Below are 26,333 nucleotides of genomic sequence, written 5' to 3'. Positions count from 1 at the left end.
TTCATGTCCAATATCAAAGACATGTGCTTTTTTTTGACTTTTATCTTTTTCTTCCTAACTGTAATCCAGTGCTATCACTTTCAACATTTGCTTCATTTTGGAAACCAAAGCAAAAATGTTCCATTGCTGGCCATTCTGAGTCAATTTATTTATCATTTCCTCCTTTACCAAGTTAGGCTTTGGCTTAAACTTCATAAACTTCCACTTTCTGAATGAAGATGCATCTACTCTACCCTTAAACCTAAACATATTTCCACTATTGTTTTAAAAAAGTAGCCAATTTCATTTCTTCCTGCAACCTGCTCCTAACCACAGAGAAGCTGGTTGTGTCAGCCTCCTGTGGGGACTGCTTTACCTGTCCAGCATCTCAGACATGCATGAGGAAAACATATACAACTCTCTGCAGTGGGATGATCCACCACCAAACCCTAACCAGACATGTCTGTCTTCTGCCAAATGTTCAGGTAAACAGTTCTAATTATCTTGTATAAGATTTTAGAGTTTATGATTTATTTTGTTTTCTACCATGAGCCTAAGATGCTTCCTCTACTTATAAAATCTACTTAAGAGTATCAGTAATGCCCGTAGCTCAGTGGGTAGGGCTCAGCCACATATACGGAGGCTGGCGAGTTCCAACCCAGCCCGGGCCAGCTAAACAACAATGACAGCTACAACAGAAAAATAGCCAGGCATTGTGTCGGGTGCCTGGAGTCCCAGCTACTTGCGAGGCTGAGGCAAGAGAATCTCTTAAGCCCAAGAGTTGGAGGTTGCTGTGACACCATGGCACACTACCAAGGGTGACATAGTGAAACTCTGTCTCAAAAGAAAGAGAAAAGTGTGTTATGATGTACAGAGAATGTTCAATGAAATCTAGTGGAGAAGTGAGTAAAGGTTAAAAAGGTAAAGAGTAATGGACTTGAAAAATAATTGTTACGCTTTCTCTCAAAGAATTCCTAGATTTGAAAAATAAATGGAAAAAAATCATATGATTTTAATTATTTTAGTTACTGCATAAAACATTCAGCAAAATTATATGACAAATACTATGAATAAAGAGAAAAAAACATTTGAAAAACAGACAGGATCTCCCTGGCCTAGAGCCGTCTGCTCTAGTGATCAGTTCTGTCCTTACTACTTAATGTCTGTATCGGTTTCTTTTTGCTAGTGTGGCCAATCACCACACTTAGGGGATTAATACAACCCAAAAATGTTAACTTACAGTGCTAAAGGGAAAAGGTTAAAATGGACTTCACGGAGCCAAAACCAAGGTGTTGGCAATGCTCTAGGGGAGAATTCTTTTCGTCATAGCTGCATCTGTGGCTGTCCTTGGCTCATGACCCCTTCCTTCTTCCATCTTCAAAGCCACCAGCTTGACATCATCAAAGGAATCTCTGCCTCCACAATCACATCTGGCTAATCTTCCCATCCACAGATCCTTAACTTAATGATATACTCAGAGTCCATTGCCACATAAGGTAACACTCAGAGGTTTCAGAGATTAGGACATGGACATGTTGGTCAGAATTATTCTGCCTACCATAATATCCAAAGATGAATTTTATTTCTTTTTCTCTCATTATTACAAAAAAAAATCACGCACTCTTCATTATTTTCACCCCAAAGAGTTGGAAAATTAGGTGGATAAAATTTCTTCCTCATCCAAAATTGTAAAGTTAAAAGGAAACACCTTTGAATCAATCATACTCAAGTGATACTGAAAAGAGCTGGGGAGATGTGAGATGGCCTCTTGCCCTCAAAAATTAAAAATTTGCTAACTGGTTTGGGAAAATCCCTAAGAGATTATTGAATAGGAAGTCCACGACATCATAGTTAAGGCTAAGAGAGGTATATCATTAAATCTGTTCAATTTATCACTTTCCTAATCGCATGTATTTCAAATTACAATCTGCATTTCAAAGTATGTGACCAAAGCTTCTCTTCTTCCTATTACATGCAGTTACAAATTCCAGGCCTCAAACAATTCTCCAGTAGAAATGCCCAACGTAATTCCTTCTTTCACCCAGTCTTGTCCCATCCTGCCCTCATCCTTCCATCTACTCTCTCTAACTCAATTTCATGGTCCTATTCCCATGTTTAGGAACATGGTGTCTTGCGATGGGGATTTCATGTATTTTCTGCATGGGATTTTTAACAACTGCCATTTTCTTGGGCATCATGTGTAAGTACAAAATGATATCTTCAAAATAATCCTCGTGTATGTATTATATATTACATATTGCTTTATACTTAATTATATATGTATATAATTATACATGAAATCTCATAATTTATAAATGGATAAAGAATCAATTAAGAAATATCTGAATGCATACAAATGATATAAAATAATACCTTCCAACTTTAAATTACAGAACATTTATTTGGTATAACTCTGAGCACTTGGCTGCCAGTGATAATGTTCAATAATCAACAGCAACAATGATTAATAACAATGTTGTTATTTAATTCAAATTTATGCCATTGGTCAGTAGAAAAAAAACAATGCAAATAATTACTTATATTCTGATTCAATTTGTGAGTCATGTTGGCATGCCAAAGCATGAAATTCAAAAGATTTCAGAATATGCTCTTCTGGTTCTAATATACATTTATTCTAAACTTGATTTTTTTCAGATTATTTTAATGTTTCACTTTTTATTAGGCAAGCTGCAATTTTAAATGTTTAATGCAAACCTGAGGGGTTCTTCATAGAGACCATATTTAGCCACACGGCTTTATTTCTTTTAGTTCAAATTGGAGACATGTTTTCATGTCTGGCAAAAGAAATTGTTACAAATATAATAAGTACAGAGCACCAGATTCCAGAAAAAGAACTAAGAACCTCTAACATCACTCAGACTAGCAATAAGAAAATATACATAGAAAGACAGAGATAAAGGTTATTGTTTGGATAAGTTTTCTTTCTTCTTTGTCTTTGCAAATTATTTCTCCATCTAGAAGGCGTCAGTTAGAAAGGAAGAATTATGATTTCTGAGAACAAGGAAGGGAGAAAGTTCACATATGCTCTCACAAATTACAAAATGTTTAATCTTATACATACAATTGTATATGCTTCAATTCCCTGCTGGTGCTTAGAGGAATGTTGTGCAAATTATTAAGAGCTAAACCCCAGTAATTGTTACCAAGTCTATCTCCTCAAATAAAATATCACAGCCCAGCAAAAACATCAGAACTTTCACTTTCCTTATCTCTCTCTACCCTTCCTCTGGACCTTCTTTTACAAAAAATCTATTTGAAGCAAATGCCAATTCATTTTTTAAAGAAGCTCACAAATTCAATATCTATTTATCAACCCCACACTGTAAACAAATTAATTGAAAGAGACCAAACAGATAAGTCAATCCTTAATAATCCGGATTCTTCTGTAAAAACAAAGGACTTTTAATGACATTGTCAAGCTCTATTATAACTCTGCAATATAAGAATACATATTTAACTTTCATTGCAAATATCAAAGATATGGTCCAACCATCAATTTTATATAATGAATTTCAATGTTGCTTTTACAAATGTTATCTATTTGGGATAAAAAGATGAAAGAAACTTGAAGTACAAAAAGCGTTTTCAAGTAAAAACAGAATTGTGATGCAACATCTTACAGCACTATGTTCAAGTGACTGGGATACATCATTTCATTTATATAAACATAAATTATATAGCCTAAAATCATACACCATATACTAAGGATGTTTATAAAAATACACTGTACATTTTCATGCTCTCACAAAGCTTGCTATGGCAGTGTATACATAATTTTATCTTCTTATCTAATACATGAAGTATGTTTATATATCATAATAATCATATTCCTCAGATACTCTAAGTTATCTTAAGCTATATTAATTTTGACCCAACAATACCATTGTTGGAAATTTCTCCTGTAGATAAACCTACACATGTAGCAATATGAAAAAAAAAAAAAGAAAGGCTGAGAAAAATTCAACTGTCCACTATCCACAAAAGACCATTTAAATAAACAATGGCACATCCACACAGAGCATACCATGACACAAAATAAATAAATAAATAAAAACAAAGTAAAAAAAGGAAAGAAAAGAAAGAAGTTCTTTGTGTCCTGATATGGAAATGTTGTGGATATATTGTTAAGTGAAAAAAAAAAGCAACATTCAAAATAATGTGTATACTACAGCACAATTTGATCAAGAAAGAATATAGTCTTGAATTTACACAAAATAGCAATGGAGTATGTAAAAAATACCTAAAAGTGGGGGCAGAAGGAGTAAGACAGATGGTGACAAGGCTGAGAACAGGATAGTTCAGTGTTTAATTTTTTGTATTTTTAAAATTTTTTGTTTGTTTGTTTTGGCTGGGTCCAGGTTTGAACCCGCCACCTCCGGTATATGGGGCTGGTGCCCTACTCCTTTGAGCCACAGGCGCCACCCTGTATTTTTTAAATATTTTAATCCCACAAATGTAGTGTATATTCAAAAGAAATTTTTTTTTAACTCCCCAAAGATTGTGGGAAGAAAGTGGTACTTTGATGAGGATAAATGGAGGCTATATAGAACATAATGTACTTAAAGACTTTCAGGAGTTACTGGAAAATTCTTATAAATAAAAGTTTTTTTTCTTTTATTTTATCTTAATAGATACAAATACATAATCATAAAACTTAAATATCAGTATATAAAAGTAAAATATATTTTCACTTAGCTTTTGTCAAGTGTAGTGACTTTTAATTTTTTATTGTTGTTGTTATCAACATGATCATTTGGCTATGTTTTCTTAACACTTAAGAATTTTTTAAGATAAGACAAATTACCATAATAAAACAAATGTGTTAGCAAGAAGCAATTCCCTCACTTCAAACATTCTGTCAAATAGCTAATTACTTCTCCCTATTAGTTATAGATTGTTCTGTTATAGCTAGTAGGCTTTGAGTTTTAAAAATCATGCTTAATTTTTAATAAATATTTTATTTTAATTGTAGTCCATTTTTAATAATGTTACATCTGATTCTTTTCAAGAAACCTTGCACTCTTAAGAGAAATGTCAAAACCCATGTTTAAGTTATATATGTTTGTACCTTAGAAATAGGGATGTGTTTCTGAAAATTTGTTCTTTTATTCAAAATTATCATTACATGAAAGTAATGGATGTATTAATTACAAATTGTTCACATATATTATTAAAAGGGAGTTTATACATATCTGACAATAGATTGGGAAATTTAATCATGTTATGTTTATATAAAAAAATTTCAATGTAATAATTTAAAGAAATCTTTTAAAACCATTATTATTGACAAAGAGATAGGGTTATACAACATTTTCCTGTGATACAAGCAGATTTTTAAAAGTCATCTATAGAAAAAAATACTGTTTCTTCTTAAAAATTATATGTAAAATATATGTAGAAAAAAGTTTCAGTAGACGGGCAGCACCTGTGGCTCAGCGAGTAGGGTGCCGGCCCCATACACCAAGGGTGGTGGGTTCAAACCCAGCAGCCCCGGCCAAACTGCAACAAAAAATACCGGGCGTTGTGGCGGGCGCCTGTAGTCCCAGCTACTTTTGAGGCTGAGGCAAGAGAATCGCCTAAGCCCAGAAGCTGGAGGTTGCTGTGAGCTGTGTGATGCCATAGCATTCTACTGAGGGCGATAAAGTGAAACTCTGTCTCTAAAAAAAAAAAAAAGTTTCAGTAGACATAAACCAAATATTAAACCTAACTTGAGGGGAAGGTTTCAAAGTAGACCTAATTTCTAGATATCTTATTATTTTTTATGTTCCGCTGCTTATCATTTTATTTATGCTAATTAATTTTTATTTTAAAATCAGTACAATTTTTTTAAGAAATCAGGTCTTTAATTTGTTTTTACTGTTTATTTTCATTTTCCTAATTTATACTTTAGGCATAATGTATAATATCTCATAATTGATTTTTTTTTATATTAGGAAGTTCAGAAGTATTTTGTTATTTTTCCCTGGTAATTATACTGGTTATTCTTTATTCTTCACTTGCTGAAAATTGATTCCAACCTCAGCCTCAATAAAGGTGCAATATTTTGCTTCCCGTTTATGGTAAAACTCTAAAGAGAGGTCTCATTTCCCTTTCTCCAGTTTTAGTACAGTTTCATACAGTACAGGCTATTCAGATGGTAACAAAGCAACAACAGTTTATAAAAGATAGCTCATCTAGAAAAAATACATGAAAATTTAAAATTTTAGAATTATACTTCTCATTTCTAAAAGGAAGATTATTATTTGTCAATGTCTAAACATGCCATATTATTAATAGGATAAAATAAAGGACATCATTATCCCCTCTCCACTTTGGTTTGGTCGAATCTTTTGCTAAGAAGAGGGAAAATAATTCAGGCAACTTCAGCCTGGGTTTTTTTGAACTATCTACAGATGAATAAGCGTATAAACAGGTAACTGCTTACAAATGCAAGTGCTGCCAAAAGCAATGACATGAATAAGGCGTGATTGTGGAGCAAGGGATATTGCTCTCTGGGAAGACAGAACCTCTAAAAGTCCAGTGGACATAACATAATCCATAGTTCACACGGCCTCATTTGGTATTTTTTTTTTCCTCTTCTCCCCCTCCCCCTCATTTGGTATTTTTAAAGCAATCTGTCAGTCTCCAAATAAATAGAACTCTGGTTAAAAAAAAAAAAAAATACCATGTTAATTTGACATACAAGTAAATAAGCACCTATAGGATATCCAGTATATGAGCTCAGAATCCGATTAGAGTTGATTAGAATCACAGACCTGAGCCAGGGCTCTCATAACCAGTCAAAAAAGAAAGAACAGTAGGAATTACTTGGAAAAATATGCTTATAAAAGAATTCAGCATCTTACAAGGGTACATGTGAAATTTACTAAATGTAGAATATAAATGTCTTAACACAATAACTAAGAAAATGCCATGAAGGCTATGTTAACCAGTTTGATGAAAATATTTCAAATTGTATATAAAACCAGCACATTTTACCCCATGATTGCATTAATGTACACAGTTATGATTTAATAAAGAAAAAAATAATTTAGACTGACAGGAAAAAAAAAAGTCCAGTAAAGAAACAGGATCAAATTTTTCTTTAATTTGAATATCAGATTGCAGCTCTATGCATTCCACTTGAAAACTGGCAGATAACATATTTATGCCAACTGGAAATGGAGTCACAAATATTGATAATTTTCCCAGAAATCTTGAAATCTGTTTTCAAATTCTTGTATCAAACTAAAAAGCAGAACTGCATATTTTTTGCTGTTCATAGGACTGTGCTTAGCTAATGTGTCAAAATGCATAAAATTGTTAGCCTTAATTTGAGAGTGCCATAATTCCAGTTTCATTTGGAATGCTGTTGTAGTTTGAAACATTATATTGACAAGTTGGTTTTTGCCTTGAAGACACCTGCTTAACTCACTTAAATGAGCAGTTAAATCCACCAAAAATCTGTAAACCTGATCTAAATCTGTAAACCACTTTTTATTGTTATATTCTGGCACAAATTTGGTTTTTGATACAATAAACGACTTGAAAACATGCTGCAAGTTGGACAATCTCTTCAACATTTGCCCCAACATAAGCCATCTTACTTCTGAAAAGTAAAAGATGTTGCCCCATAGTCAGCATCAATACCTTTAAGGAATTTCTGGAATTGGCAATGATTCAATCCCCTGACCCTTAGGAAATTCACAGTCTTGATGAAAATTTGCATGACGTTGTCCGTTTTTAAAGCTTTTGTGCATACATTTTCTTGATGTACTATGCAACCGTTAAACATGAATTTTAGCGAGGAATTACATCATCTACTATTAATTTTATAAGTCCCTCTCTTTTACCTACCATTGCCAGGGCACCATTAGTAACTATGCCAGATATGTTGACAATGAACAAAGAAAATCACCTGAACATATTTTTTACTGCTTTGTATAAATTTCTTGATTTAGTTTTGTCTTTTAATGGCACTAAAGGAGCCATTTCTTTAGTGACATTATATTTGTCATCAATACTTCTAATGAAAATGGCAAGTTGAGCTGATTCGTAGCATCAGTACTATCATCCATTGCCAAAGCATAAAATTTTAAATTAGCAGCTTTACTCTCCGAACTTCTTTCAGTAGATTTTCTGATTTCTTCAATTCACCTGGCAGTCATCTGGTGAGACAAACTGATTTTAGAAATATCTCCCGCTTTTTAGACAAATTGTATCTGCTATACTTCTCATACTTGCTTAATACACTCACCGTTAATAAATAGTTAGGTTTTTTTTTTGCCGTTAAATATGCTACCATATAACTAGCTTTTCCAATGGAATTTGCCTGAGTTGTAACTTAAAATTTTTTTTTTTATAGAGAAGGCAGACTTTTTTCAGTTCCACTATATTGTCCTTGTAATAATTCTTTATATGCATTGAATTTGGCAGTATGTTTTTGCATATAATGCCTTTTCAAATCATAATCTTTGAAAATTTGCACAATTTCCCTACAAATTATTTGGAGTGCTTTATTATTTGCCTCAACCAAAAAGGAGTCATCTGTCAACTCTTAACAATATTCTTTCATTGGTAATTTTTCTTTTTTGGAGTTCTATTTTCCTTTTAGATATTGTAAAAGCCATGCTGAAATTTTTAAAAATAGATAAGGGAGTATATTTGCTTTTATGATAGAAATTAACTGACAGGAAAATAGAAAGTAAAGTTTGGAACCTTCCACATCTCTGCCAAAGAAGGGCAAGGCAGAGGGCCAATCGTAAAGCACAGTTGATGATGTGTGAGGCCCCGCCAAGGTGTGGAAGGGCCCTTAATAATCAGGTAAGAATGTCTACCTGACTTCTAAATAACATTCAGTGCCTAATGTTGCAATGGTAGGTTGACATATTATTGATAATTGATATTGATAATATTGATAACAATTGATAATTGTTACCTTACTAAGTCACCACAAGCACATGTAACACCTGACGGCATCAATTCTATTGTCTGGGCTTGGAAGATAACACACTAAAGCCACTCAGGCATACAAGTAGTGAAAGTGACTGAAGTTACATTGTAACACAATGCTGTCATCTGCAAAGTTCACACCTTAAGGACCGCATAATCAAGTTCCACCAAAAAATCACCAAAAACTTGGCGAATTTCACCAAATGTTTTAAGTAAATTTACAATTTTGTGCTGGGCCACATTCATAGCCAGCTTCAGCCACGTGTGGCCTGTGGGCCATGGGTTGGACACCCTTGATATATTTAATGTTTGGTAACACAATAGGATGACTATAGTTAACGATCATTTATTATATATTTCTAAATAAGTAAGGAGCAGATTTAGAATGTTCTCAACACAAAAAAATGATAAATGTTTATGATGACGGATATCACAATGACCCTGATTGGATCTTTACAGATAGCATGCTTGTATTAAAAGATCACACGTATCCCAACCAATGTGTGCAACTAGTATGTATATATAAAAATTAAAAATTGAATAAATGAGAACAAAAAACTTGTATGATGTATAACCTTTATTATCAAGATTGTGGAGATGGTTTGCAACATAAACATATGCATGAAAATGTATCAGATTGTACCCTTTAAATATGTGCCCTTGTATACCTCAGTAAAGCTTCAACAAATTTCGACAGCTAAGACCTGCTCTACACTCCGACTAAAAAAGAATTTAACAAATCTACTCACCTGAAGAATAAATTAATGAACTAGAGCAGCCGTTCTCAACCCGTGGGTCACAACCCATAGGAACTGTATTAAAGGATCGTGGCCTTAGGAAGGTTGAGAACCACTGAACTGGAGGATAAAGCAGAATATACAAAATGAAAAAAAGGAATTGTGAAAGATTGTGAAGTATAGAAAAGAGGGGGAGAGACACAGCATATGTGAGGAAGAACAGCATATGTGTAATAATTAACCCCAAAGTAGAAGAGAGAGCTGGACAAAAGTAATATTACAAGACTTTTTAGATAAAAACTTTTACAAAGTTTACTAAAACAGGAAGCTACAAGTTCAAGAAATTCTATAAGAATCAAACAGGATAAAGAAAATCAGTACCCATGTTAAGAAAAATATTTAATAAAATAGGAATTGGTAGGTAAATCATAATATAATTTTTTAAAAGGAACTGGCTTAATGAGCTAGCCAGAATAGTAAGAAAACAAAAAGCAGTTTAAAATATGAGATATAAAAAAATTATAAAGCAAGCATAATTAAGGTCATGTGGTACTGATGATGAACAGGTAGACAGAGTGAATATAATTAAAACAGAAATATACCCATGTAGTTTATTAGAAATTCAGAGTAAGTTACAGATGGTAACTAAAAAAGTATTGGGAGTATTATTCAATAAATAGTATGAGACAAATGTTTAGGCATCTGGGGAAAAGAAATGTTGAAGTCATGTCTTCCGATTTACATGTACAACACAAGAAATTCAGCTACATCAAAGGACAAATGTAAATATATACTTATAATGTATAAATCTCACACATAAAATTCTTTTACTAAAGATGACTTTAAAAATATTGGATCTAGGGTGGCGCCTGTGGCTCAAAAGAGTAGGGCGCTGGCCCCATATATTGGAGATGGTGGGTTCAAACCCAGCCCTGGCCAAAAACTGCAAAAAAAAAAAAATTAATAATAATAAAAAATATTGGATCTATATGAGATAGACGACCTCAAGCAAAGCCAAAAATTAATAAATAAAAACCTGCAAAAATATATGCCCATATCATATACAAATCTAACATCACCAATATGTAAGTGTACTAACAATATCAGATAGGTGCTGGAAAAGACTAATGGGACCCAAAGTGACATAGCTTACAAATCTACGGTTTATTACAAGACAAAGATACATTTTAACAGTAGCATTGAAGTCAAGATATGTGCCAGCAAAGTCTGTCTCACAAGGAGTGACAAGGACAGCTCAGCTGAAAGCATCTTTCCCTTGTTCTGTAAATGTCCTACCGGGGCACAGTTTTTCTCTTAGATTAGGAACCACTGACATGCACAGAGGCTATCTTAGTATCAAAGATCCTGAAATAGATTCTCAGTTGAGAATTTTTACATTTTGCTGATCACATAGGCATATTTCTGATAGGGAACCAAGCTCAGCAGAAGCCTTTTCTCAGGGTTTCATAACCAAGGCAAAGCATCAATGATATTGTCATCAGTAAATAAGGCTGATAAGCTAGTGTAATCGGGCCCCAAAATTCTCAGACCCAGGATTGCAAAGCTATACTGTGAATCAGTGTGTTTCATGCCTTGTCCAGAAGTCAGGGCCACGTGGGAACTCCAGAAACACTGTTCAGACTGATTCTAGTCCTGGGAAATTACTTCTAACAGCATAGTAAGACAGTAAGAAAAAGATGAGAAATGGGGAAAAATTACAAAGAATATACTCATATACTTCATAGAGAAGGGAACACATCTATGTTTTATTTATATATATGAGAAGAGTTTCAACCTCAGACATAAAAAGATAACTGCAAATCATACTGAGATACTATTTGCAACAGCATTTTTGGAGTGTAATTTGGAAATCCTAATACAATTTATTTATTTATTTTTGTTTTTTTGAGACAGAGTCTCAAGCCGTTGCCCTGGGTAGAGTGCTGTCGCGTCACAGCAACCTCAGACTCCTGGGCTTAAGTGATTCTCTTGCCTCAGCCTCCCAAACAGCTGGGATTATAGGCACTCACCACAATGCCCAGCTATTTTTTTTGTTGCAGTTGTTCTTGTTTTAGCTGGCCCGGGCTGGGTTCAAACTCACCAGCCTTGGTGTATGTGGCTGACCCGCTACCCACTGAGCGACGGGTGCCACCCTACCTAATACAATTTAATGCGCACAGACTTTAACCTAGCAACTTATCTTAAAAATACACTTGCACATGTATGAAATCCTGTATGACTAAAGTTCCTTATGCTGTGTTTCCTCCTGTAGTAATAAATATATTACAAATAATCTAAAGGCAGTAGAAAACTACTAAAGGCAAACATGACGTTTCCACACAAGGGAATTCTATGCACTAATAATGAAAAGAGAAAGCTTTTTAATGTGCTGATATGGAACTCTGTCCAAGTATATTTTAAGTGATAAAGTGAAAGACACAAAACCGTATAAACATATTGCTACCTTCTATATAAAGGTGAGAGAGGGAATTTGATATTCATTAGCTTTCATTTGTAAATTTCACTTCATTTATAAAATTCAAGATGGTTCTCGGCTCGGCACCTGTAGCTCAGTGGCTAGAGCACCAGCCACATACACCAGAGCTGGCGGGTTTGAATCCAGCGCAGGCCTGCCAAAAAACGACAACTACAACCACAAAATAGCCGATCACTGTGGCGGGCGCCTGTAGTCCCAGTTACTCGGGAGGCTGAGGCAAGAGAATCGCTTAAGTCCAAGAGTTTGAGGTTGCTGGGAGCTGTGATGCCATGGCACTCTACCCAGGGCAACAGCTTGAGACTCTGTCTCAAAAAAAAAAAAAAAAGATAGTTCTCAAAGAATAAAAAAGAAACTGATAAGCTGGCTGCTCTGGGGAAGTAAAATTAGGGTGAATAAAGAAACAGGGCAGTTTGTAGAACACTTAGGGAACTAAAAGTAGACCTGCTGTTTGATCCTGCAGTTCCTCTACTAGGTATATATCCAGAAGACCAAAAATCACTTTACAACAAAAATATTTGCACCAGAATGTTTATTGCAGCCCAATTCATAATTGCCAAGTCATGGAAGAAGCCCAAGTGCCCATTGACCCACAATGGATTAATAAATTGTGGTATATGTATACTATGGAATATTATGCAGCCTTAAAAAAGTGGAGACTTTACCTCTTTTATGTTTACATAGATGGAGCTGGAACACATTCTTCTTAGTAAAGTATCTCAACTTTACTCAAGTATCTCAAGGATACTAAGAAAAAGTATCCAATGTACTCAGAACTATTATGAAATCAATATATAATCACTCACACTTTCATATGAAAGATAAAACACAACCATAGCCCAGGATGAAGGAGAGAAGAGGAGAGGGAGGGGAGGGAGGAGGTTGGCTGCAGGGAGGGTAATCGGTGGGACCTCACCTATTGTGCATATTGCAAGGGTACACGTCAAATCTATTAAGAGTAGAGTATAAATGTCTTAACACAATAATTAAGTGAGGTGAAGGCTGTGTTAACCAGTTTGAAGTAAGCATTCCAAATCGTATTGTTATGGGGAGAGATAAGGACCACTGACTCAAATTAGAATTTCAAAAAGGAGTTTTTATTAACTGTGGGGCTGTCTCAGCAAAACCAAAGCAGAGTAAGTGAGAGAGCGTTGAGGGGTCTGAAGTTGGGGTTTTTCTAGTCTGAAAGTTGGCAAAGGGCCAAACAGGTGGTCTGAAAATTAGCAATTAGAAGCAAAAAGAAAGTTGGCAAAAGAAGCAAAAAGCAAGCACGGGGTCCTAACGACCTCGTTTACAGAAGTGAACCTTACAGTGTAGAGGTTTAGCCAATAGGTAACATAAAGGGCAGTTAGATAACAATAAGGGAACGTAATGCAGATCCAGCAACTAATGGATAAGTAAAACTATTTGTTATAGCACTTAGCTCGTTAACTCTCATCATGACAGGACTTGGCCCATTCGTTCTTCTCTTGTCCTGTTCCGGCCCAATCTAAGAGTAACGGTGCTTGTCATCATTTCAGAGTTATGGTATTCTCATCTTTTGTCCTTTCATCTTTTATCCTACACAGCCCCCTGGTGCATGTCGGTGACAGGCGGTATCCATCTTACGGGGGTGATGAGGCTGCTGGCACCCATCTCATTATATAAAATCAGCACATTGTACCCCATAAATGCATTAATGTATACAGTTATGATTTAATAAAAAATAATAAATAAATAAATAAAAAGAAACAGGGCGGCAAAAAGACTTATTCTTCGGCATTTTGATTCTTGAATAATGTAAATTTTAAGCAAAAACCTAAAATAATGCAAATTCAAGTCTCAAAAATAGTATTTTGCAGTTGTCTTTACTCGATGTTGAAAGATTATTTTGTTATAATAAACAATAAATATTTTGTTAGCAGTGATTGCTGTTGTTTGAAGTGTTTCAGGTGTCCACTATTGCAATGAAGCAGCAAGAAAAACTCATGCAACAGGAGACAGCACTGCTAAACTTTACACAGTTGGAGAGAAACCCTTACCTTCAGATGACACGTTGCCAGACCTTGATGCAAAACTCTTACACTTCAGGTAATTGATATAAAATCAGCTTTCACTGGCTGATCCAAATGTACACACCAACTTCTCAAAGGAAAGAGTGACACATATTTTATTCTCTGCAAAATATGTTGGTCAAGATTGTATAATAGAAGAGACATAATTTTCAGCAGTTCAACCTTATTCATAACCTCCAAAAATCTGTGAAAACCAATAAGGTTTCAGGGTGATGCCTGTAGCTTAGTGGGTAGGGCGCCAGGCACATTCACCAAGGCTGGCAGGTTCGAACCCCTCCCCGGCCCACCAAACAACGACAACTGCAACAAAAAATAGCCAGGCGTTGTGGCAGGCGCCTATAGTCTCAGCTACTTGGGAGGCTGAGGCAAGAGAATCACTTAAGCCCAAGAGTTGGAGGTTGCTGTGAGCTGTGGTGCCATAGCACTCTACCAAGGGTGACTTAGTGAGAGACTCTGCCTCAAAAAAAAATAATAATAATAAAACGAAACAAAAAGGTTTCCCAAAAATGCAACAAAAGGAAATACACCATCGAATGCTAAAGTGCTATGTGCGCAGTTACTAAGTTATTAAGTCATTGGTTTTTTTAAAAAACCAATTTTGTTTTATTCAGTCACTCAAATTTGTAAGTATATCTTTAAGTCTAGCTCCAGATTTCCCAATATGTTTAGTTTAGATAGTGCATTAGGTATAAGTTGAGATGACTTTGAGAAGAAAAATTCATTTTGAAAATGAGAAATTTACCATAAAATTATTATAAAAATGAAGAATTCAGCTCTTTTAAAAAATTCCATAGAGTTACTCCAATTTAATCTTTTATATTCTTTACAATATTTTAAACCATAAACAGTGTATCTCTACTTGTTCTGTTTGTCAAGTATTCTATGATACCTTAATTAGCATCTAATAATACTTACATATATAATTTAGAAAATTAACTTCCCTGTAGTGGATATCCCTTACATAATTGATATTGAGAGAGGTAAAAAAAATCTTCCATAGTTCCTTCTGTTTGAAATTTAATCAAGTAAAAGTGTGACAAATCACTGTGTGGCCTGACAATGGTTTTCTTTTTTTAAATTTTATTTTTTTATTGTTGGGGATTCATTGAGGGTACAATAAGCCAGGTTACACTGATTGCAATTGTTAGGTAAAGTCCCTCTTGCAATCATGTCTTGCCCCCATAAAGTATGACACACACCAAGGCCCCACCCCTCTCCCTCCATCCCTCTTTCTGCCCCCCCCATAACCTTAATTGTCATTAATTGTCCTCATATCAAAATTGAGTACATAGGATTCATGCTTCTCCATTCTTGTGATGCTTTACTAAGAATAATGTCTTCCATTTCCATCCAGGTTAATACGAAGGATGTAAAGTCTCCATTTTTTTTTTAATGGCTGAATAGTATTCCATGGTATACATATACCACAGCTTGTTAATCCATTCCTGGGTTGGTGGGCATTTAGGCTGTTTCCACATTTTGGCGATTGTAAATTGAGGTGCAATAAACAGTCTAGTACAAGTGTTCTTATGATAAAAGGATTTTTTTCCTTCTGGGTAGATGCCCAGTAATGGGATTGCAGGATCAAATGGGAGGTCTAGCTTGAGTGCTTTGAGATTTCTCCATACTTCCTTCCAGAAAGGTTGTACTAGTTTGCAGTCCCACCAGCAGTGTAAAAGTGTTCCCTTCTCTCCACATCCACGCCAGCATCTGCAGTTTTGAGATTTTGTCATGTGGGCCATTCTCACTGGGGTTAGATGATATCTCAGGATTGTTTTGATTTGCATTTCTCTAATATATAGAGATGATGAACATTTTTTCATGTGTTTGTTAGCCATTCGTCTGTCGTCTTTAGAGAAAGTTCTATTCATGTCTCTTGCCCATTGATATATGGGATTGTTGGCTTTTTTCATGTGGATTAATTTGAGTTCTCTATAGATCCTAGTTATCAAGCTTTTGTCTGATTGAAAATATGAAAATATCCTTTCCCATTGTGTAGGTTGTCTCTTTGCTTTGGTTATTGTCTCCTTAGCTGTACAGAAGCTTTTCAGTTTAATGAAGTCCCATTTGTTTATTTTTGTTGTTGTTGCAATTGCCATGGCAGTCTTCTTCATGAAGTCTTTGCCCAGGCCAATATCTTCCAGTGTTTTTCCTATGCTTTCTTGGAGGATTTTTATTGTTTCATGCCTTAAATTTAAGTGCTTTATCCATCTTGAATCAATTTTTATGAGTGGGGAAAGGTGTGGGTCCAGTTTCAGTCTTTTACATGTAGACATCCAGTTCTCCCAACACCATTTATTGAATAGGGAGTCTTTCTCCCAAGGTATGTTCTTGACAATGGTTTTCTATATAGCAGACTTTTGCAAGCCTGAGTTAGGCCTACCGCTGAGCCACCAACCTTGAAAACAGTGACAATATCTACTTTGGAGACGTACGAATCCAACAAATTTGTTCTGCAATCCCTCAAATATCATCGTTAACACTATTTATGGTATAAATTTAATGATGTTCAGGATTCTTATTAGCATGGATGGCAAACAAAGGATATTGAAGGGCCCTAAAAACCTGACATCTGGGCCATGGAAACTGGTAATACTATTTCTTACCCTAAATAGAGGGTCTCTCTCTAGAGAACAGAGTTCTGGAAATTTCAGCCTTTCAGAGCCACTTGGTCAAATTCTCACCTTGATTCCCCTTATACCTTTCATCATCTTTCTTTTGTGAATACATTCTTTCTTAAAATGGTTCTATAAAACTGACTAAAAACTAAGGCTTACTTAAAACAATCATGTTGTTCATTTACATTCTTTTTCAATTTTCCTCAAGTGTTTTTTTTGTTGTTGTTTGTTTGGGTTTTTGTTGTTGGTGGTGGTGGGTGGTGGTTTTTTTTTTTTTTTTTTTTTTTTGCAGTTTTTGGACAGGACTGGGTTTGAACACACCACCTCCAGCATATGGGGCCTGCGCCCTACTCCTTTGAGACACGGGTGCTGCCCCCTCATGTGTTTTTAAATCACTCCCTAAGGTGCATTGTTCGTTCTTTCCATTATATATGAAATATTTTCTTGCTTTACTCTAGGAATTTAAACATTAAATCAAGGCTTATTACTCAACCCACTGAACCAAACCATATAAACACATTGTTACCTTTTATATAAAGGTGAGAGAGGGACTGTGTTCACCAACCCCCAGGCTGCTGACCACTCTGTCTGCAGCCTGTTAGGAGCAGGCCTCAGAGCACTGTGCCCCCCACACTTCCCAGGCTCTGTCCGTGGAAAAGTTATCTTACACGAAACTGGTCTCCCTGGTGTCAAAAAGGTTGCAGACAACAGGCCTAGGACATTCCCAGCTAAATTGGGGCAGTAAGATTAGCAGACATGAAACAATAAGCAAACAAGTTAAGACTATAAATATGAATTCAAAGAAATGAAAGACTGATAAAATTGGAATAATGAGGTCTATTTTTATAGAAGAAAAAAATTGTGTAATTTTATTGCTGATTAATTTTATTTTAAACTAAATACTTATTGCAGGTAGAAATTATTATATAAATCTTTGTGTAGTCCATTTCAAAGAAGCTGAAATTGGTAAGTGCTACATCATGTAAAGCAATCTTTTCTATCATTGAACTTTGCTAGGGTTGACATAAGGGGTTATTTGGGGGAAGATATGCTACATGCTCCTGATATTTTACAATGATAACAAGGAAACATGCTTATATTCAAAGCCTGTAACTGCAGCCCATGTGCAGTCAACTGGATTCATAATGGAGAAAGTTGTTACCATGTATTTGAAAGTTGGCAACTTTGGAACACCAGTGAAAAGAAGTGTTCAGAGAAGGGATCCACACTTCTACAAATCAACAGCAAAGAAGAAATGGTAAACACTGTTTTATGGTTTCACATTGTTCTGAAATACCATGTGACTTGTTAAAAGAAAGCATTCATTCTCATCATATAGAATTGCTTGATATTCTGTTAACAGTAATATATTTGTCAAAAGAAAGGTTTAAAAGAGACAAAGGAGGAATTAGTATGGGTTGTTTTCCCTTTAATAAGAGAAACAGAATAAATATGGCTATTTAGAAATTGAGGAAACTATGTTACTTTTATGTCCTTGGTTAATAAAAAAAGAAAAATAAATAATAAGGAAAAATGAAAATAAGGGGAATACAATTTTCTAATGCTAATTTTCTAACTTCCTATGCTAATCCACTCTAAAATATACATGCATTACAATTGCATAAATATTTAAATTATTTTAATGCTGTAGGGAAATATAATAACCTATAATAGTCTTGTAAATACTAAGCAAAATAAGTACAAAACTTGGGATGATGCCACGAAATGGATAAGTCTTTAAAAATAAATATTTGCCAAACGAAATATTTAATTGGCATCAAACTGTGTCTAACATTTAACACCTAGTGCTAGTAATCCTAGCACTCTGGAAAACAGAGGTTTGAGCTCATGAATTCAAGACCAGCCTGAGCAAGAACAAGACTCTGTCTCTATAGAAACCGGAAAACTAGCCAGGCATTGTTCCACGCGCCTGTAATTCCAGCGATACTGGAATTTTGTCTTCAGTAGGTTCTTGGTCTCAGTAATTCGGACAATGAATCCACAGACAACAGATCAGTGGTAAGACAGGATTTTACAGAAAAGAATAAAAAACGCCAAAGCTCTGGCAGAGAAAAAAATCCCAAGTGGGGGAAAAAGCTCTCCCTGTGCCTCTCTCTCTCTGTCTGGGTTCTTTGTCTAGGGGTGTATATAGTCACCTGGGTTCTTGTAGTTACCATTGGCCAGGATTTGGTAACAAATGAATGGATACAGTCCATTCCTGAAATTGGCCAGCCTAGGAAACTTACATGAAATTGACCTACACTACTAAATGGGGGGGTTACCTATTCAGCCACAAGTGCAAGGTGGGGACCCTAAAGTGCCGATATCTCCCTAGGAGTTGTCTGGCCCCTCCAGCTACTGGAGCCTCCTGCTGGGCACCCCTTGCTTACCCTCCAGCCCATTGGTTCCTCTGCCTGCTGCCACTGCACTGACACTGCCAGGGTAGAGGTGGCAGGTCCTATCCTCAGCTCCTCCAAGCTGGCTGGGGCACCACCTGCCCTGTATCACCAGCTACTTGGGAGGCTGAGGCAAGAGGATCTCTTGAGCCCAAGAGTTTTTTAAAGGACCCAGTGACACAGTGACGCCATTTGGGGCTTTTAGGCTTTCATCTTCCATTTGAAGAAAACCTGAAAGCTCCTAGTTTCGTTTTTTAGTAAACCACACCCCTCCCTATCTCCAGGGATGCATCCCTATCTCCTGGGAGGTTGGGATGTGTCCCTATCTTCCAGAGTGTGTCAGCCCCCCTCTCGCCCCCTCCCACCATTAAGATTGGCAGGACCCTATCAGCTTTGCTTCCCACACCCCTCACCCCATACCCACCTCATAAAAAAACCCACACACAGTGAGCATGGGGCTCTGGGTCCCAGCTGTGTCTGGGGGTTCTGACAGCCCAGGCTCGAGCTTGAATAAACACCCTTATGTGATTGCATCAGTGTCTGGCTCTCTCGTGTGGTCATTGGGGACCCCGATTCTCGGGTGTAACAGTTTGAGGTTGCTGTGAGCTGTGACTCCACGGCACTCTACCCAGGGTGACAGAGTGAGACTCTGTCTCAAAAAAAAAAGAGGCTTTCTAGTACCATTCCATCCATAACTATCTATGATACAGAATGCATAACTACCCATTTATTTTTGACCCTATGAAAAATGTATACCTGCTGGTCAGAGTTTATTTCTAAAAGAATAAGAAGAAAATAATTTCTTAAATATACACAGTAAATCAAGAAGACTAGAACTAAATTATTAAAACTATGGGTTAAAAAAAATTATTTTCCTTAAAAATTTGATGTTAAAAATCCAAAATGTTTCTTCTAACAAAATGTGTTTATAATTAAATTGCTTCTGGAATCTCCTAAACTATTTCCCATATTGAAGTATACTAGGAATGAAGTAATCTATATGGTCTATGATTTCAATGATATTTTTATTTCTGAATTCTGATAATGAAGGTTTATTAAAACACTTGCCTTTTTTTGACATATACTATCTGCCAGACTCCCAGTGTGCTGAAACTACACTCATCTCGGTTGTCCATCTTTAATGCCACAATGATTATAGAAAAGTCTATAAATGTATCTTTAATTATTTTTAATGCACAAGCTCTCTTTCCCTCTCTCAATTTCCCATTCATTTCTAGCAAGGCAAATGTCACACTTTAAATTTCACTGTAGCTTTTTTGTTGTTCATTCTTCTCAATTCACAGTTCAGGTCTTTTTTCCCATAGGATTTTATCACTGGCAACTTGAGGAAGATCAAAGGAGGCAATGATTACTGGGTAGGTCTGTCTCAGGACGGACCCAGCAGACCCTGGCTCTGGCAAAATGGCTCGTCTCCTTCTCCTGACTTGTAAGTTTCTGAGTGAAGTGTTACAACAGGAATTAGAAACAGGAGGGAATTCAAAAGTGTACTTTAGTTCATGCCTTAAATTTCCTCCAGGAGGCATAAGCAGCTTGATAATTTTATAGACTGCTGACTGGAATTAAAGCTAATGTAATTAAGGATACTTCCATGGCTTCTAAATCTTTCTTTTAAGCCCTACTGCTGTTATCCTTCGGAAAGATCAAACCACAGTTTGAGTGTCTGAATGAACGAAACAATTATCAGTCACATCCCTTTTGTAACAATGTTTAGAGACTCTTAAGGAAAAGAAATTGGAATGACTTTGTTTTGTTTTGTAAGAGACAGGGTTTCCCTCTGTCACCCAGGCTGAGTTCAGCCGGCTCATCATAGCTCACTGAAGCCTGGTCTCAAGCAATCCTGCCTCAGCCTCCAGAAGAACTGCTACTACAGGCCTATGGCACTATATCCTGCTAACTTTTTTTTATTTTTAATTTTTTGTAACAAAGAGCATGTTTCACTATGTTGTCCAGGCTGGTCTCCAACTCCTGGCTTTAACTGATCCTTAGGCCTCAGCCTCCCAAAGTGCTGGAATTACAGACATGAGCTACCATACCGGGCCTGGAATAAACTATTAAGCAATTTCCATATTAAAACTTTCCAGATAGAACTATGAAGATGGGTATACAGAATCAAGTGCCTTAGAGTTTTGGGAATTAATAATCGGGGAAGAGTTTCTCATTTAGAGCCTATCTTCATGTTTCTACGTCTCTTATGTCTGTTCAAATTATATTAACATTATTCATGTTTTATTCTTATTATTTACTCATAAAAACATCACTATAATCCCCAAATATAACCTCAGAAACACTGACTTTCCTTTCCAGGTTGCCAGTACAGAAATTCCAACCAACTAATCAGGCTTGTGGATACCTCAGAGATAATTCCCTTTTTACAGCTAACTGCAGCACTTGGAAGTTCTTTATCTGTGAAACATATGCCTTAAGACCTTCTACTTGAAAGAAATGGTGCTCAAAGTGATCTATTACTATTTTTGAAACAGAACATGGAAACACTCATCACAAAAAGCCTAACAGCAAGTACAGAAGTAAATCAATGTGTGGAAAATGAAATAGTTCCTTGGAACTCAAATTTGTTTTTGAGTTTATACACTTTTATATTCAATACTTTCAAATTTCATTTGCCGTGGTTCTAATTGCCAAGAATAAATTTGATTTAGAACTACCAAGGACAAAACCCTAAAGAGAACAAACTGAAGGAAATCACTTCTATTTTTTTTTTTTAGTACAGAGTAATTGTAAATTCCACCCAGAAATCTATACGTCAACGTGACAGGTGGTGCAGTTCTAGCTGATGGATATTTCATTCAATAAATTAATTAATTAACAAATTGGGCCTTTTAAACCTGCTGTCTGCCAGATCTTTTCTATATATTGTCTAGGCTTTCAGACGTTATAAAACTGATAGGATGGGAGGACAGAGATATGGATCCGAGTTGGAAGGAGGGAGGCTTCCTTCAGCATACTGTCAGATAACACTCTTTTTATGACTTCAGAATTCTAGGAGAGAATTAAACTATTATAATGCCACATAAATGGAAGAAATAGTGGAGATGCCAGTGTCAGTATGTCCCCCAGGGAAGGACAACCATAAGCTTCCTCTCACTGACCATCCTTACAACTCTAATTGAACCAGGGGTCCTCAAACTGCAGCCCGTGGGTCACATGAGGCGGTGTGATTGTATTTGTTCCCGTTTTGTTTTTTTACTTCAAAATAATATATGTGCAGTGTGCATAGGAATTTTTTCATAGTTTTTTTTTTTTAAACTATAGTCCGTCCCTCCAACGGTCTGAGGGACAGTGAATTGGCCCCCTGTTTAAAAAGTTTGAGGACGCCTGGCTCTCGAGGTTAACACTCCAGCACTTTTAACTGCACCATTCTCTCAGTGCTTCAGTTTCCTCATTGTAAAATATTAAAAGGACTTACTTCAAAATGTTGTTTGAGGATTAAATTATAGATATATGTAAATACTGAGGGTGTTGTCTTGCACAGAGATGAACGGTCTATCCTTGCTTGCTACTGTCACCCACAGTACATCACCAGTCATCTCAAGGCATTCTTACTTGTGAATTCCAGTTAATAATGATCCCTTTTCCTGCTCATGTTGCAGAGATATTGAGAAGATAAAGTTTATATGTAAAACATCAACTCTCTGGTGAGAGTATCTGTGTTAAAGTTAGTGAATCCTACTCAAGTAAATCTATAGATAATTTCTGCTGTAAATTTGAGTGTTCTTTTAAGCATGGAATATTTTGTTCCCAAGAAACAGTTAATATGAAAGTTCCTGTGATCTACAGGTAGAAAAGATCCCCTAATTATTATTGTATTACTTTTTATAACATTAATTACCCCTAGAACACCACCTTACCACACAGTAGATCCTCCATCAATATTTGCTAAGTTCAGCATAATTCAATCCTCCGTTTCTCACAAGCAATAGCTGACATACATTAGGGTGTCATCTTCCTAAGAATAAAGGCATTGCTTAGCTAATTAAATCAAAAATAAAATCTAATTCGCTGAGACAGTGGAAATTATTTAAATGAAACTAAGAGTCCTCTTACCTAAAAATCTTTCTACATTTGGTCCTGTAAGGCATATTGTTCTTTTTTCTTTATTTACCCTTGACTTGGTGTTTAAATGATGGGAGTTTCAATAAAAAATATTTTATCTGTTTTTTTCCCCCCTGAACCTGGAATAGAAGAATAGCAGAGAAAATGCAGTGTAAATTTCCTCCTGCGTTTGGTTTTCATAGCTGAGGGCAGCTGAGCATAATAACCAGGAATGAAGGAAAAACAATAGTGCTTTTCAGTAGTAAAGATTGTTTGGCTTCAAGATTCTTCAAAGTACTATCATGAAGCTATGTTTAGAGAAAGGATAGGAAGTATTCGTAATTCTTTAGAAAAGTACAATGAAGCAAAAGGCAAACATCCTTCGCTGATGTCATCCCCCTTATATGATGCGGTATTTACAAGTTAGAATTTTATCTGCAGTGCAGCTGACGTGAGTTCCTACAAATTTCCTCAGCAGCAATACTGCTTTCCACACAGATGCTGTAGGTGGGAGAGTTTTCCCTGCAGGTTGCTTTTGGCCCAGGATACCCAGGCTTTTTAAAGACAGTTTGCAGTGGGATCAACAGTTTTATATCCTAGTCCCACCAATAATGAATTGGTTATCTTTGATCTATCTCATTGAGTTCCAAGTTAGCTTTCAAAAAGGGGAAAGGAAAACGTGGGGCGGAGTGTATTTTAAGTGTATAAAAAGAAAAACATCAGAATAATAATATTAATTAAATAATTATAGAAATTATTAGAGTCTACAAATCTGCTCATACAATGAACCTTGTACAAAAGTCACTCACACTTTAAATCAGATTATCCTGCTGTTTGTATTCTTCAAAAACTATAAGAATATCTCTACAGAGGATGTGACTTCCAGATAGTAAACAGCCCTGAGACAACCCACTAGACTCTTGTACTTAGTTTATAACCTTCTTGTGTCCCCAGTGTAAAAGCTCCCCATTACCCTTCTCCCACTTCCTGCTGCTATGGGATCATGGCCTGTTTCCTGTTGATAAATCCTGAGAGCTTGTTCAATATCCTCAGGAAAAGAAATAGCTCCCCGTGGTGTACCCTGGGGAATTCAGCTCTACCAGGAAAGGCTGCCTTCCTTGTTTGACTTTTCCTGCTATTTCTTCAGAATTACCTACGCAAACAAGAGCCTAGAAGGAAAAAATTTTCTCATGTCAAAAATCAATTCTGTGACGTGCATCTCTGATTCTCAACTTAATATTCTTAGCAAATTAGATTTTAAAATGCATTTTATATAATTATCTCTTATTCTTAAAAGTGAAAAAGGAAGTTCATGGAGAGAATGTCATACCATATTCTTTTTCTGTTGTTCTGAAATGTTTGTTCATATTGTGAACAATCTTGTGAGTTTTGTTATACAGAGGAAGGGATTGAGGGAAAAGATGAAGAGAAATAAGCTCAAGAAAATTAAGTGTGTAAAATAAATGCTATTTTTTTTTCCTTCTCACCATCTAAAGTGATATTTTTCCTTAGGTCCTAGATTTGGAGTAAGGATACTATTCAACATTCACTCTGCAGGCAGACAGATTCCTCAGAGCAATGGCACTCCACCACTGACTGCCACACTAATAAAAAACTTTTTGTTTTCCTTGGAGCCATGGTGTTTTATTAGGTAAAGATAGGTCAAGAGAAATGTGATTTATATATACTTCACAAGGCCCTGGGCTCAAAAATAGCACAGGTTAACTACAACTCACATGGCAGTTAATGTGTTGAAGAGACACTTGTCATTTATCCCTGAGCTAGACTGGTTACCTAGGATGTCCAGAGTCAAAATTTAAATGAGTTTCACATTACAATTTTACAACTTAGTCCACAAAAATTACTTGACTTTCTCATGTTAACCACATTTTTTTTTTCCTCAGCAGCAAAGCTTATTACATTAACCACTTTCATTGAGCATCTGTATTCATCATAGAAAATATTTGGTAATAGTATCTGTAGCTCCCTGATGTGGTTCAGGGACACAGGTCTCTAGAGAAGGTTGTTCATGCATGTTCATGTTCCCCTATATTTAAATGTGAATCACTAAATCCTTGTTTGATATTTTCCTCACTTCCTTTATAATTTATATTGCAATTTATATTATGAAACTAATTTCACATTTACCTTATTTCCACTAAAAATAACAGTATGAGGAAATCATAAATATTTCCACTTCACATTTTAAAAAATAAACTCCATGAAGTAAAGTAATTTGCTCAATAAGTAAATCAGAGTAAAAGGTCCAAAACACTCATTTTCTTTTTTTTTTTTTTTTGAGACAGTCTCAGTGTGTCACCCTCAGTAGAGTGCTATGGCGTCACAGCTCATAGCAACCTCAAACTCTTGAGCTTAAGCAATTCTCTTGCATCAGGCTCCCAAGTAGCTGGGACTACAGGTGCCCAACATAACGTCTAGCTGTTTTTTTGTTGCAGTTGTCATTGCTGTTGTTTAGCAGGCCCCGGCCGGGTTTGAACCTGCTAGCCCCGGTGTATGTGGCTGGTGACCTAGCTGCTCAGCTACAGGTGCCGAGCCCAAAACACCTATTTTCTAACCACAAATGTCATTCTCTTTACACGACACAATAAATCAACTGAATTCCTTTGATACTAAGTAAATTGTTTTGCTAATCAATAGAAAATTGAAAGGAAATTTCTCAAGGAAGATTCTACAAGTAAGCTTTGTTAAAGTGACAATCTTAAGAAATGAAGTCTTATGAAAATGAACACGTGTTCTTTTTATCATGATTGCGAACGAACTTTGTCATTTCACTATTAGATATTAACTAAAAATAAACTGAAGTACCGCAGCTTCCACTGTTGAGCAATAAAGAATTTATAATATATTATCCTTTCTAGTGTTAAACTCCTAAAATTGATTTATCTCTACACCAATAGTCAGTGGTTGTGACTATGCTATGTCCAATGATCTCTGTTATGTCTGTGTGTATGGTCATTTTGAGAAAGAAGTGCCTAGAAAAGGAGTCAACTGTGCAGATGGCACTGTAACAT

The 26,333-nt window shown here is 35.9% G+C and overlaps 1 protein-coding gene across 1 annotated transcript; it reads left to right on the top strand.

Annotated features, from left to right (window-relative positions):
• The first annotated feature begins 340 nt into the window (after nt 1-340).
• On the top strand, nt 341-23,110 carry CLEC9A (C-type lectin domain containing 9A). Its single transcript, XM_053556278.1, has 6 exons — nt 341-464; nt 2,099-2,179; nt 14,086-14,232; nt 17,941-18,092; nt 20,556-20,677; nt 21,556-23,110. Exons 1-6 carry the CDS (start codon nt 374-376, stop codon nt 21,686-21,688), a joined length of 726 nt encoding a protein of 241 aa, XP_053412253.1. The 5' UTR covers nt 341-373; the 3' UTR covers nt 21,689-23,110.
• The last annotated feature ends 3,223 nt before the right edge of the window (nt 23,111-26,333 follow it).

This window comes from Nycticebus coucang, chromosome 12 (assembly GCF_027406575.1).
Source record: "Nycticebus coucang isolate mNycCou1 chromosome 12, mNycCou1.pri, whole genome shotgun sequence".
In the NCBI taxonomy this organism is placed as follows: Eukaryota; Metazoa; Chordata; class Mammalia; order Primates; family Lorisidae; genus Nycticebus; species Nycticebus coucang.
The sequence above is the reverse complement of the archived record's forward strand: the minus strand, read 5'-3'. Positions and strand labels throughout refer to the sequence as shown.